Source organism: Protopterus annectens, chromosome 5.part1 (genome assembly GCF_019279795.1).
Source record: "Protopterus annectens isolate FY-2018-M chromosome 5.part1, PAN1.0, whole genome shotgun sequence".
NCBI lineage: Eukaryota > Metazoa > Chordata > Ceratodontiformes > Protopteridae > Protopterus > Protopterus annectens.
This window is the reverse complement of record NC_056736.1, coordinates 280,561,575-280,576,082: the sequence shown is the minus strand read 5'-3', so window position 1 is coordinate 280,576,082 and position 14,508 is coordinate 280,561,575. Positions and strand designations below refer to the sequence as shown.

The 14,508-nt window shown below is 37.4% G+C and overlaps 1 protein-coding gene across 3 annotated transcripts in view; it reads right to left on the bottom strand.

The window, feature by feature from the left end:
- Positions 1-297: 297 nt before the first annotated feature.
- Positions 298-14,508, bottom strand: part of SON (SON DNA and RNA binding protein) — a 1,200,918-nt gene continuing 1,186,707 nt past the window's right edge. For all 3 annotated transcript variants that reach the window (XM_044072950.1, XM_044072951.1, XM_044072952.1), the window contains one exon: positions 298-1,644. In XM_044072950.1, coding sequence (XP_043928885.1) covers positions 868-1,644 — 777 coding nt within the window. In that variant the 3' untranslated portion in view covers positions 298-867. The remainder of the gene's footprint in view (positions 1,645-14,508) is intronic.

Here is a 14,508-nt window from a genome sequence, read left to right as displayed (position 1 = left end):
ATCATGTCTGTTGATATCTCAAGTGTTATTATTCATTTTTCTGTAGACATGCAATCCAAGTGTTGAATTCTGTAGTTTGTCATTACGGGTCACATCTGAAAATAGGCATTTACCTAAATGGACAGTCCAATCAACAACACATAAACAAATAAACAAGCATAATATTTTCAAAGCAAAATGCATAAATAAGTACTTTATGTGGCCAGAATAAGTTGACATTTTCTCCTATCATAACAGAGAAAATAAAGAAGCCTGCAATATACAGTGCACTATATCCAAACATAAAACACAAAATGGTTCATTTCTGCCTTTAATTGTGCCCCTGAAAATGGGACATTGCAAAACAGTGGACCACTCCTGGTTACAGATAAATAAATAATTAGTATACACATAATCATTTAAAGGCAGGTGTATGTAGACGCTTTCAAAACAGTACTTTAAGACAAACCTCATGTCTATAAACATGTTAGATATTTCAATACATTTAACATAATTGTATCCAACGACAGGTCTTATGAAAAATAAGAAAATGACTAAAATGTTACTTCCTGCCAGAAAAATGTTGCGGGAAGAACAAAAGTCTCTTCATAAACAACTAAATTACAATGATGCTCTGAAAATGTTTTCATGTCAGTGGATATTAATTAAAATATATGGCAGTTACTTAAGGAAATAACAGAAACAGATTAAAATTAAATACAACTGTATATAAAGGTACCTCCATAAAGGAACTTGTGCGTGTTAATCCAGTTCAGTAACTTAGCAAACCCTCCAGATTTTAATTCAATTAAACTTCAGTGCAGTGGTCATGTCATTTGTTTTAGTTCTAGCAGAAATTCAGTTTTGCGCTCATTTTCTGCATTTGAGCTACATTAGAATGGCTCCACTGCCATCAATAATTATTTTAGTTATTTCTGCTTTTGTGAAGTCACTTGATTCAGCTGTGCTGTCCTTTGGTACAAGGCCAATAGCTTGTAGTTCTGATTTAGTGAAATCACTGGATGCAGATGTGCGGTCTTTTGGAACAAGGCCCACAGTTTGTGTTTCTGCTTTAGTGAATTTGCCTGATGCTGGTGCGTTTTCCTTAGGATCAAGGCCCATAGCTTGTGTTTCTGCTTTAATGAAATAATTTGATGCAAATGTACTGTCCTCTGGACCTATAACTCGTATTTCTGCTTTAATAAAGTCACGGGATGCAAATGTGCTGTCCTTTGCAACAAGACTCACTGCCTGTGTTTCTGTTTTAGAGAAGTCACTTGATGCAGACATATCATTCTTTGGAACAAGGTCAAAAGCCTCTTTTTCTGGTATAGCAAAGTTAACTGATACAGGTGTGCTGTCCTTTGGAACAAGGCCCAAAGCTTGCGTTTCTGCTTTAGTGAAGTCACTTGATGCTGGTGTGCTGTCATTTGGCCCTACAGGTTGCATTTCTGCTTTAGTGACATCACTTAATGCAGATGTGCTGTCCTTTGGAACAAGGTCCATAGCCTCTGTTTCTGCTTTAGTGAAGTCACTTGATGCTGGTGTGCTGTCCTTTGGAACAAGACCCATAGCTTGAAGTGCCACAGTCGCTGCTGCAGCTTTGGCATGCTTCTTGTTAGGACTGGCAAATTTAGGCTGATATTCACACCCATTGAGCCGCACCTAAAATGAAGAAGCAAATAAATAAAGCAACATGCATCAGGACAACTCATTCCTACTAAACTAATCCATTAAGAAATTTTCCCTTGCACTATAGGCTTGAAGCAATAAGCCACATCTTTACCTAAATTGAATTACAATTCAGCTTTAATGGCTTCATGATTTGCATGCCTCCACATTGTTCTAAAGCACAAACATTAAGACAAGGAATGGTGAGACTTCCAATATGGTTACACACTGATCAACAGCTTAATTTAATCTCTCCCAGTCTGAAAAAAGAAACTGAGAAGTAAAAGCTAGTACTTCTACACCTTTGAGTAAAATTCAGATGCTGGCTAGTATGTACACTGTCTGTATGCTATGAAAGAATAAAATTAGAGAACCTGAAAGAAAATCAAACAGAAAAGGTGAAAAGACAGAATCCTGCATCCTGTTCAGCAAAATAAATAAATAAACAATTCAAGCTTCAGCTTTGATAAAAAAAAGATGGCTTCCAGTAATTTAGAGTAAAAAATCAAATGTTCTCAGACAAGTAAAATAAATGAAACACTAAAGAAGTATATCAACTCAAACAACAAAAGGCTGAAATAAATGGAAGAATCTTTAGTCAGCTATTCAGATAAACTGATAAAACTACAAGCACAAGTGAATGAAATGAAGTAAAGGCCGAGTATTAGATTTCTCAAGAAGAGTGGTTTAAAAAATGGTCAAGTTAGAAGAGGGCGCACACAGAGAAAACCTGAGATTTTCTGCTATACCACAGAAATTGGACAGATCAGACTATTAACTTCAAGAAAGCACAAATAAGCAACAGGACTGGTAATCCACAGTATGATTTTTTTAACTGAAAGGGCACAAAGAGTGTATGTTCCAAATCTGGCCATGAGAAAGCAGCCAATACCTACATTAATAAAGATGCAATCATACCAGCTGAGTTTACTCTGACAAGACTGTTGCAGAAGGGAAAAGTATTAAAAAATGGAGACAGTAGAATGTAGAAAATAATTATTCACTGTACAACCAGCAGAAGAGAAAATATGTTTAATTTTTTTCTATGCGTGTTACCATTAAAACAAAAAGTCTTAAATGTGATAGAGGTTCAACTGGAGATGACAAGAAACAATTGCATAAAAGACCAGCTTGCCAAACAATAGTGTGTGCAAGTAACACAAAAGTTGAAAATATACATAAAAAAAGCAACCAAAAACAATAACGGCAGCGAAGACTGATGGTCCAGCCCGAATAAATATTTATTAATATAATATATTTCTATATATTATATATTTTTTGTTTTACATTTGTGATTAGCTTTAGAGTATGGTGTTTCACTATGATTTTAAGTATTTAATGAGTTGATTGCCTGCCTTTTGTTATTGGCTTGTCTTTTAAATATGGTGCCTTCATTGTTTGAATTTGTCTGATGAAGCAGCTGATTTGGCTGTGAAAGCGCTCACAATAAAATACTTTTATGTGGATATTACTTGCTGTGGTTTGGTTCATAACCTGTTTTTTCCTATACACAAAAAAACTGTTACGTTTAATAGGTGTGAACAATAACTCATCATGATGGCTACACTACCCATATTATCTTGCCCCATAAATGGCCTTACAGGAATAGACAAAAAGGGAAGACTACTGAATTATACTAAGAAATGCACAGTGCAAATAGTAATGCTGCATTGGACACATCTGGAAATAAATGAGTGTGTTTATTTCATAAAGAAGGGGTTTTAGGACAGATATTCAGCAGAATATCAGGGAGAAGGGAAAAGTGGAGTAATTATCTTAATTGCTAGTGGCACTCGAATACTGATAGAAGAGGGGAAAAGATAACAATGGTAGATTTTATAGTAGTAAAGGCCTATTGCTAACAGAGGAGGATTATGCTGGCTTATATTTAAAAAACGGCTACTATGGAGCTTAAGAAAATCTGGGGAGAAATGATTAGCAGGGAATATTACATATAAGTGGGGAGTACTTAAACTTGATTTGCAACAGTGAGGATGAATCTGGGGGGGTTCCTAGAAGGGAAATATAACAAAAGAGGGTAGATTTATGAAGAAATGTATGAAAATATTTAGTATGGAAGATGTGAATTCAGTAGTAGGAACAAGAAGACAATTTACATATCATTCCCCAAGGTATAATAACTGGGCTAGACTACACAGAAATATTTCAGAGGAACACGTGCATCTAACTGAAAGCTTCAACACCCACTCAGTAACTATTTCAGATCATGCAAAAACTAGGATAAAAATGCAGGATAATGAAGTAAAAATGGAACACTGGTGCTTCCCCACCTATTTGATAAAAAGAAAGAAATTTAAGGAATGGGTAGTGGTAATTATTCAGGAGTTATTAGAGAAGATATAAATTTCTTCAGAAGTTATAGTTAGAGTAGGATAAAATAAAAATGGAGTTTAAAATAAAGTAAAAATGAAAGGGAAAGAGATGCAGTTAAGAAGTAATACAAATTATTTAGCGGAGATCACAAAGGTTAAAGTACTGCAGAATAAGATGAATCTCATAGAACAAGAACAGGTGTAACTGCAGAGTTCAAAAGAGAAAATAAAGGAGTATCTGGATAACATGCATAAGGTCAGAAAGATTGCTGTTAAGCAACCATTCTTGATAATAACTCCAGAGTACAAAACCTTTTAGCACAATGACTTAGGCAACAGAAAATGGAAAAGGGTGTTGCCAAACCTAGGGAGATTATAACAAGAAAAATAACCAGTAATACTGTAGCGGTATTAGAGAGATTTTGGAAATTTTACAAAATTTTGAACAAAGCAGAGAAACGTGGAAATCAAAAAAAAAAAAGAACAAATGGAAATATTGATGGAAGACTTAATTATGCCAAGGTTAAAGGTAGATGAGGCTCAACAATTGGCAGGTAAAATAGAAGCAGATGAAAGAAAAATAGTGACATATGATTTGTCTGCAAGAAAGTCTCCAAGAACAGATGGTAACCCTGTGGAAGTTTTGAATTTAGGAGGTAAGAAAGTGATAAAGATCTAGAAGGTTTTAACCATATTTTAAAAGTAGGGGAAGCACTGACATTTTGGAAGAAAGCTGTGGTGGTTGTAATACTAAAGATGGTAAATACCTGTGAGACCCAGCTTCATATAGACCCATTTCAATTTTAAACCATGACTATAAAGTGATTATGTCAATATTAGCTGAAAGAATGGCAAAGGTGTTGCAAAAATTTATAGATAATGGATCAATGTGGTTTTGTGGTGGGGGCAAACATTTGACAACATTAACAGAACAATGATGATCCAAAAGTAACAGAACGTGAAAATACCAATGTTGCTGGTGGATCTTGATGCAAAGAAAGCATTCACCACAGTAAGCTAAGAATTCATCAGTACGGCAATGGAAGCATATGCATTCCCTGATACAATAATAAGGTTAATTAGGTGGACATATGGAGGATCAGGGCAAGAATTATAGTGGGAGGGTTCCTCTCTGATAAGTTGTGTCTGAACAGAAGACCCAGGCAAGGATGTCCTCTTTCCCCTTTGTTATTTGATTTATATTTAGAGTCAGTGACAAAGAAAATAAGGGACTCAGAAATTCAAGTTTATAACTGGTATGGTAATCAACAAAAAGTTGGGTTTATCTGTAGATGACATTATTTTGTACCTGAGATAAACAGAAAAGGACATGCCAGTTTTGTGGAACATTTTAAGACAATTTCAAGTCTTTTTGTGATATAAAATTAATGCTGACAAAACAAAGGCTATAGGCATAACTTATATACCCACACATGAACTGATTCAGTGATACCCATACCTATTTACACTATAAAGTATTTAGAAGTATGGATTACAAAGGCTTCTGTTATAGGAGCTAGGGATATGTGGGAAGAGATTAAAGATAATACAACAGACTACAAAATATATATATATATATATATATATATAACAGCTGACAATTATCTGTTGTTGGTAGAAAAGACAAGTTATAATAAGTGGTCAACATGGAAAATTATTTCTATCTTAGCAAGCAGCTGCATGTGCAGCTTTCTGATAAGCATGAGGCACCTTTTGAAGACTGGAAAATGATCCAATGGCCACATGACGGGAAAAGTTTGAATTACAGGCAACATCCTTTGACTTAGAAGTAAGTGTACTCTCATCACTAACAGAGAAAGACTGATGCAGTTTTTAAGGGCTTCTTCAGCCAAAGTGAAGGATACTGAACCACCTGCTAAAAAATACTTTCAAGATAGCTGGGTAAAGCAACTTATATTTCCATCCATTCTGATGGGCAATCTTAAACAACAAAATACAGGTATAGACGACCTGAAAACCAAACAAAGAAAACAAAGAACAACTAACTGTAATGGCTTAAAGTAACTCCTGCAAACAATTTAAACAAAACAAAATACATTAAGTGCGTCATCAGACATTAATACATTCAATTAACAAATTCATTATAAATTATTTATATAAATTCATCTCATAATTGACCCAATATAATTAATTTAAAAAGCCTACTGTTTAATACTGGTTTAATTGATACAGTCTCATTCAAACCTAAGGCTATGTCTGTCCTAAACCTACATATTCACTTATCTTCATTCAGTGTTTGAGTCATTACATCATCCACTCTTAAATTATATTTTACTGCCTGTAATACAGCAAATTTAAAAGTACGCTCACCTCCTTCCTTTTTAACAGTTTTGTACAGTACATTTAATCCATTTTTCCTTCTAATGTCTGACAAATTTTGACATATTCTTTCTTTAAGTCCCCCCCACCCCCGGTTTGAATGAGGCTATATCAAATAAACCAGTATTAAAGCTTAGGCATTTTAAAATAATTCTATTGGTGCAATTATGACATATGACTTTATATAAATGATTCACATTGTGTTTGTTAAATTAATGCATTAATGTCTGATGAAGCGCTTATTGTTTGAAAACTTGCATTTTGTTTTGATTAAATTATTTACAGGAGTTACTTTGCGTCATTACTGTTAGTTGTTCTTTGTTTGGTTTTCAGCTCAGTTACCTGCTTGAGCTACCTATATTTTGTTGTCTTAGAATGTAAAATTTTTGCTGTGCCCACAGGGCTCCTATTTATTCTTAATGAAGTCTTTACAGTCACTGTCACTTCTTTCACCACAAGATGATGGGCAAGAGAATCAGTTAAGAAGCATTTTACATGTGTCGGTACATCAGTTTTTAACTGAAAGGATGGAAATGATGTAAGTATTCCTGGCCACCAAAACATCAAATGCCAATGGTATGAACTGCTTTAATGCACACACATATGAGAATTACAGAGTAAGTCATATTCATATTAAAAAGCTACAATGGCAGAGGCTAAAGGTTCATTCTTACTTGAATCTTAAAATAGTTCCTAGAGTCTTACATGTTTTAAGAATGCCAACCTATGGAACCACCTATCCTTCACCACTAAGTAAATGGCAACCTTCAAACATAAAAGTTGCACTCGGACTATATGTGTTTAATTAATGCTTTTTTTACCTCCACTGAAAATCAACACTTAACCGATATCACTTTGTTTTAAAAAATTGATAATCCTTTATTCCCACAATAAAAGTTGAAATACAATGACATGCTTGACAATATTTCATTATTTATAGGTTCATAGGTAGGTACTAGACTATAGGCCCGAGGGCCTATGTAAGCCTAGCCAACAAGGTTCCCTGGCTTACGCCACCCAAGAAAGTTATTACTTGCCACAAAATGGCAAAAACCGAAGGATGACATCAAGGATTTTAAACTGGGGAAAATGTTTTACCGGCTGAGAAATGAACAGCAAATGAACATTGGTTTGGCATCTTGTTCAGGGGAAAATCAGATATCATAACCGCAAGCATCACCATGGGCCATTCCTATAAGAGTGTATGCCAATGATATTGCAGCTCTGAACACTTTAGATTTCCCTTCACTCCCACAAAATCAACTTATGCCAATAGCCCCAGACAGGAGGAAGAAAAAATGGTGAAGGAGGATGAGGAAAAGGAAGAGAAAAGAAGGCAAGAGGCCTAGTAACTTGAAGCAGTTCGATACAACAGACCACAGGTACCACTATTAATATTTTGTTCTACCAATGTACTGAGTATGAAAGTGAAGTTCTAAAGAAAGGTTCATAGGTAGGTACTAGGCTATCGGCCCAAGGGCCTAAGTAAGCCTAGCCAACAAGGTTCCCTGGCTTACGCCACCCACGAAAGTTAATTTCCTGTGCCCCTGTCGAGCAGAGCCACAAAAGTGATCCCCAGGGTGTATTTCCTATTTCCCATCCACTCATCACAATTTTTCTTGAAGAGTGCTAATGAGGAACTTTGCTTGACATAGATGGGTAGCTTGTTCCAGAGTATAAGAAGTCTCTGGGACAGGAATCTATCCCTCCAGCGTGTCCTGTTTATTGTGGTGACAAGGTTTAGGTCCTTACAGCATGTAGCTCGGAGGGATTCGGATTTCTTTAGGTGTAGCATGTCCAACAGCTCTGGGTTTAACATAGCTTTATATGTTAGGCAGAGATCTCCTCGGAGTAGGCGATATGCTACAGAGTAAAGCTGGAGTTTTTTTGAGACTGTCAGTATAGGGCATCTGTTTGAGGCCAGTAATCCTCTTTGTGATGTACTTCTGTGGCCTTTCCAGCTGCTGCAGATGTCTTGTGAGGTACATTCCAAAAGGGGCATTGCACTCTATAATGGGTCTAATGAGTGCACAGTAGAGGGGAACAATGACCTCTTTTTTGCTGGATGAGAACTCTTTTGTGATGAGGTGTGCCACATAGAAAGATTTCCCGACTACAGTGGTGATGTGATTATCAAAGGAGAGACTACTGTCCACCTGGGTCCCAAGGTCTTTTATCACATATTTGGCGTTAAGTAGACTGCCGTTTATGTCGTAGTTCATGGGTACAGAGTTTTTACCAAAGGGGATGACAATGCACTTTTTGGCATTGAGCTTGAGGCCATGCCTCTGACACGAGGCATCTGTCTCAGTGAGGCCCTTCTGTAGGATGTCCACATCATTTGGGGACTCGACTATGGCTCCTAGTTTGCAGTCATCTGCGAACTTCGTTAGCCAGAGGCCTTCTGTCTTAGCCTGTACTTCAGAGAAGTAGATACCAAACAGGAGAGGTCCCAGGACTGAACCCTGTGGTACTCCACTTGTCAACTTTTACAGTGTGGGTTCTGACAGTGAGACAGTTGGCAACCCATCTTGTGACATAGGGATTTTTACCTAGTCTAGTGAGTTTAGCTATAATTCCAGAATGGGGGATGGTGTCAAAAGCCTTGGAGAGGTCAAAAAAGGCTGTGTGAACCACCTTACCCTTGTCTATGGCTTTGGTGACTGCCTCAAAGAAGTCAATTAGGTTCAGAAGGCATGATCTGCCTTTCACACACCCAAACTGGGTGGGGTCCAGAGTTTGGAGGTTACCAACATCTTTGTTTATGAGTTCCATGATGATACATTCTATGGCCTTGCAGACCAGGCTCGTCAGGCTAATAGGGCGATAGTTCCCACAATCAGTGGTGGCTCCCCCTTTGTGGAGTGGGATAACTGTTTCTGTGCACCATTCAGTGGGCACAAAGCCTGACATGGGACTATGATTGAACATGGTGCTTAGGTGGGGAGCCAGTTCGTTCTGAAGTTAGTGTAAAATGCAGCCTCGGATGTTGTCCGGTCCCATGGATGCTGTGTTTTTGGTTTTAGAGAGTGCAACTTTTACCTACATAGATGTGATTACAGGGACTCTGCATTCTTCCTGTATAGATATGGGCCCTTTAGGGGGTGGGGGTAAAGTTATCACTGAACCTATCTGCCAGGATGTTGGCAATATCAGTTGGTTCTGTAATTTTCGTGCCATTGTGCTGTAACTCAGAGAAGATCTGGGTGTTGCCATTGAGATTCTTGACATAGCTATAGAATGTTTTGTGGCTGCCCTTAGAATCAGTGGCAATTTTGTTTTAGTAGCTAGCTTTGGAGGATCTTATAAGGGATCTCAGCATCTTACTGAGGTTGACCAGGGAGCTCCTCCACTCATGGGATTTTACTCTCTTTTGCAACAGTTTCTTCCTTCTGTTGTAGAGTTTATTTACGGCAGAGGACCACCAGATTGGCTTCCTTTTTTTGCAGGATAGTGTCTTGGCTCTGTTTGGGATAGCACGAACCATGCACTCATGTAAGTGCTTATAGACTGCATGTGTGTAGGATTCAGCAGTCGTAACTGTATTGGTCTGCATGGGTGTCATGAAGTTCGCCACTTCTGTCTTAAGAAGCATGAAGTTGGCTTTGTAGAAATTTTTTACCGTGGTTTCCTTAATAGTGGGTGGGGGTGGGATGCGGATATCTAGGGTGATTAGCTTATGGTCAGATCTGACCAACGAGGAGTATGAGGAGTTGACTTCAAGTATGGAACACCGATCACTCATGTTGGTAATGACTAGGTCTAAGATATTGTTGCCTGTGGTGGGGGTGTGGATAAGTTGATCAAGGGCATTGGAATTTATGAATTCCAGAAAGCGTTGAGCGAAGGAGTTGGTACATGAGTAGTTTTCCCAGTTAATGGTGGGGTAGTTGAAATCGCCCATTATTAGGGTGTTTGGTTGAACCCTAATATTTTCCAGTATATCAAGAAAAGAGGAGTGGGAATCCTGGGGCATGGTGGGGGATCTGTACCAAGCTACAATTTGGATTGCAGTTTTGCCCAGAGTTAGTTGCACTTGGATAACCCCAGATGCATTATGATGCATAACTAGCCTGGAGGTGTGAATATCCTTAATGAATATGGACACACCTCTGCTTTTGGTGTTTTGGTCCAGATTAGATGGCCAAAAAGTGTGGCATGAGTTATAGCCTGGTAATGCAGGGGTGCTCTCTACAGCCTTGAACCAGGTCTCAGTCACTGCACAGATATCAATGTTCTCCATTTTAAGGAGTGCCTCGAGTGTGTGCATTTTGAGATTTAGACTTCTAGCACTGAGTAGCATTACTCTAATTTTTTGCTTGCCTGTTCCTGTTACGGTGGTGAATTTGTCATTTGAACCTTGCCTAAAAAAGGCACTATAGGGGCGGCAAGAGCCTTAGCCAGTATCCAAAATCCCAGGGGCAACAGGTGCAGACCATCTCTGGCAAAGCACTGTGGTCTGTCGACCATGTCGTCCCAGGCAGACAGATACTGGATCCCCTTAGAATGACACCAGAAGCTTAGCCAATTGTTGAAGTCAATCATTTTGTCCTAGTACTACGGTATCATTCTGGGCGGTGGCTAGGCTACAAGATCGGCGAGCTCTTCCATGTCTCTTTTTATGTAGTCCAGGGAGGTATGTCTCAGGTCGTTCACACCAACATGGGCAATGACAGAGTCATATTTGTACTTGTTGTGGAGTGACCTGACTGCGTGGGTTATGTGGCGGATCCTGGCACCCGACAGGCAGCTGACAGTAACCTTCTCCTTGTTTAGCCTGGTGAGTGGGACGTCAATGTGCCTGACTACAGAGTCACCTATGACTAGTGTGTTGGGTACACTGGTTTGCCTTATGGGCTGTAGTTTATTGGCATACTGTGTCTGTGGGCTATGTGTCATTTGGGTTGTGTTGGGGGGGTGGCGACTGCTTGCGTTTCTGCTTTGGAGATCTCTGTTGTTTAAGCAGATTATTACTGAGAGCCTCTGTGAATGTTTTTGTGTTTGCGGATTTTGGTGGTGTAGGTTTAGTGGGACTATGTAATGAGTGTGGTGTGGTGCAATTGTTTACCTTCTCCTCTTGACTGTCAAGTTCAGTCTTGGTTGGAGAGAGCTTTACCTCCAGTTTGGCTAGATAAGTGCATATCTCACAGGTTGTGGTGTTGGGTGGTGGGAGGAGAGGGTTGTCTGTGTACATGAGGCAACTGCTACATTGCCTCAAGATGCCCAGATTCATCAGATAGACAGGAGAGTACACTGGGAGCTGACCATTGGACATGCCTGAACAAAAACTACTTTCCTCTAGACAATTGAGTATAAGAGCTGTTTTTCTCTAAGCAAGTGACGAAAGTAAGTACAAAAACTGTTTTCCTGTGGGTAAACAGGAAGGTTGAGTGCTGTAGTAATTTGTAGCTTATTTAGTGCTAACAACAAGTTCTGAACAAGTGCTGAGCACGAATAAGCAAATTCAAGTGCTAAAACTAAGAATCTGTACCGGGATCTTGTGGTAGGCTACCTAGTGTTTACCACGCCCACTGATAAGCTAGAAGGCTTCCCTCCAACACAGGAAGGCTTGGGGGGCTCAAAAGCTTGCAAACAGTCCTGGATACAGCAAATCTGTATCTGGACTAGACTAGTTACAAGAAAAGTGGAAAACAAGCGCAAGCGCAGGCTTTTAAACCAGAAGTTTGAGAGATGTGGAAAAACTGCCCAAACAGCCAATAAACTACAATTACTGGGCCAGAAACCACTCTTGTGGTAGATATGCTACCTAATGCTTATCACTTCCACTGATAAGCTAGAAGGCTTCCCTCCAACACAGAAAGGCTTTAGGGGCTCATAAGCTTACAAACAGTCATGGTTACAGCAAATCTGTATCTGGACTAGACTAGTTACAGGAAAGGCAGGAAACAAGCTTAGAAATTTTTTTTGTTTGACTTTTGTAACTGTGAACAAGAGTACTGTGGTATATGCTGTTACCAAATTGCGGCTGTTTATAAGACAGTTAAATTTACTTTGGTTTTTCCTCACATGAACTACTCTAATAGTATGTGAAAACAAAGCATGTTTGTTCCTGTTTCAAATCCTGTTACTGAAACTTTTGAAAGCACTTGGACTAAGAAGATCTACAAGTTATCCCTAATGAGAAGAAGAGCTTATGATAGTAATCTTAAAAGGCGGTATTACTTACAAAAATATGGGATAGCAATGGGAGCCCCAGTGGCGAACACCTATGCAAACTTGGTTACGTACATATGGGAAGCTGAATATGTTTTAAAAGTTAATTATTACTTCTCAAAAAAATGTTATATAAAATATGCTTTTTTAACTCCATGTTGTGGGGTGGCCTGACACACAAAATACATAACTTTGTTGATTAACTGCCACAATTAATTTTTTTCAGGTTTTACAGTTACATCTTCTGAAGATAAAATAGAATTTTTAAAGTAATGTAATACTTAAATCAGAGCATGGGATTTTAAGACACCTCAAGTTTTAAGAAGCAAGTTAAAATAAATACTTATTTGCAGCTGAACATTATGTATCCTAATTTTATTTTTAAGAATATTGTGAAAGGACAAATGTTAAGAGTAAATAGATTAAACAACAGGGATGACATTTTTACACCATTACACAATATAGAAGTCGACTTTAATTTATTTATTTTTATTTACTTTACATTTGTTTAACAGGAAAATCTGACTGGACACAAGTCCTTTTTCAGTGTAGACCCGGGGAGAAAAACTCCACATAAAACAAATAAATGTACATAATTACATATACAAGTTCAAGATATAATAAAATCCTGTGTACACAGTGACAATACACCAGTAAATCATGTATCACAGAGAAATATGGAATGGAATACAAATTCCAAAGATATGTGTCTGGAGCATTTCTCTCCGGGCCTCCACTGAAAATAGACTCTGTCCTAGTCGGACTTTCCCGGTCAACAAATTTTAAATAAACAAAGTAAATAAAATGTATACAAAAACAGTATATTACACAGTTTTAGAGAGTCAAAGTAAGAGTGGGTTAACCCATTCACAGATTAAAAATCAACAGATGTCGTGTACAAAAAAATCAATAGATGTCATGTACAAATACATAAAAAAAACAATATACTGGTACATAAAATGTATCACAGAAAAATGTATACAAAACACTGTAGTAAGTAGTTTTACACAGTCAAAGCAAGAGTGGATTAACGCATTCATACATTAAAAAATTACTGATTTCTTAAATAGGGGCTGCTGTACCCTAGACATTCCAAAACTAAAAGAGGTGACTTCAAAAAGAAGAACTAAAGGTGATGGACACATGTTTTCTGATAACAGTCATCACTCTTTTCATTTACAATCTGAGAATAGTGTTTATACTAGATATATATTAACTTGTAATAAAATGGCTAGTAACATACAAGATATAATGAAAAAAAAACTGGCATAGTTTGTCAAGTGTTCATGGTTTAAGAAGCAAAATTCCAGATTGAACTTATTTTAGTTTTAAGAAGTGTAAATCTATGAAACAGATGCTATATTATAAACACCAGCAAAATGAAGTTAATGTTAAGTTTAGTCAAAGAAAAGTTATTTTCCCTGTCACAAATGTAGTTTTTGCCAGCATCTCATCAATAAAAGCAGTTTTAGACATCCACTTTTAGATAAATATTTTTATCTCTACTTTTGCTAATTGTAATACTGAAAACATGGTTTATACTGCATTATTTGGAGTTTGTCCGGCATTTCATATGGGTAAAACTAACAGAAGACTTAAACAAAGAATATGTCAACATTTGTCTGACATTAGAAGGAAAATGAATTAAATGTGCTATATAAACATATTAAAAAGGAAGGAGCTTGGCATGTTTTTAAATTTGTTGTATTACAGGTAATATAATGTAACAGGTGGCGATGTGGTGACTCAGAAAGAATGAAAAGAATAAGTGGCTAAGTAGGTTTAGAGCAGATATACCCTTGGTTTTGAATGAGGCTGTATCAGTCATACCAGTATTAAAGCTTGGGCATTTTAAATGAATTCTATTGGTGGAAATATGACGTGATTTTATGTAAATGATTTATATTAAGTTTGTTAAATATATATATTCATGTCTGATGAAGCACTTATTGTGTGAAAGTTTGCATTTTGTTTTGAATAAATTACTTAAAAAAGTTAATTTGAGCCATTA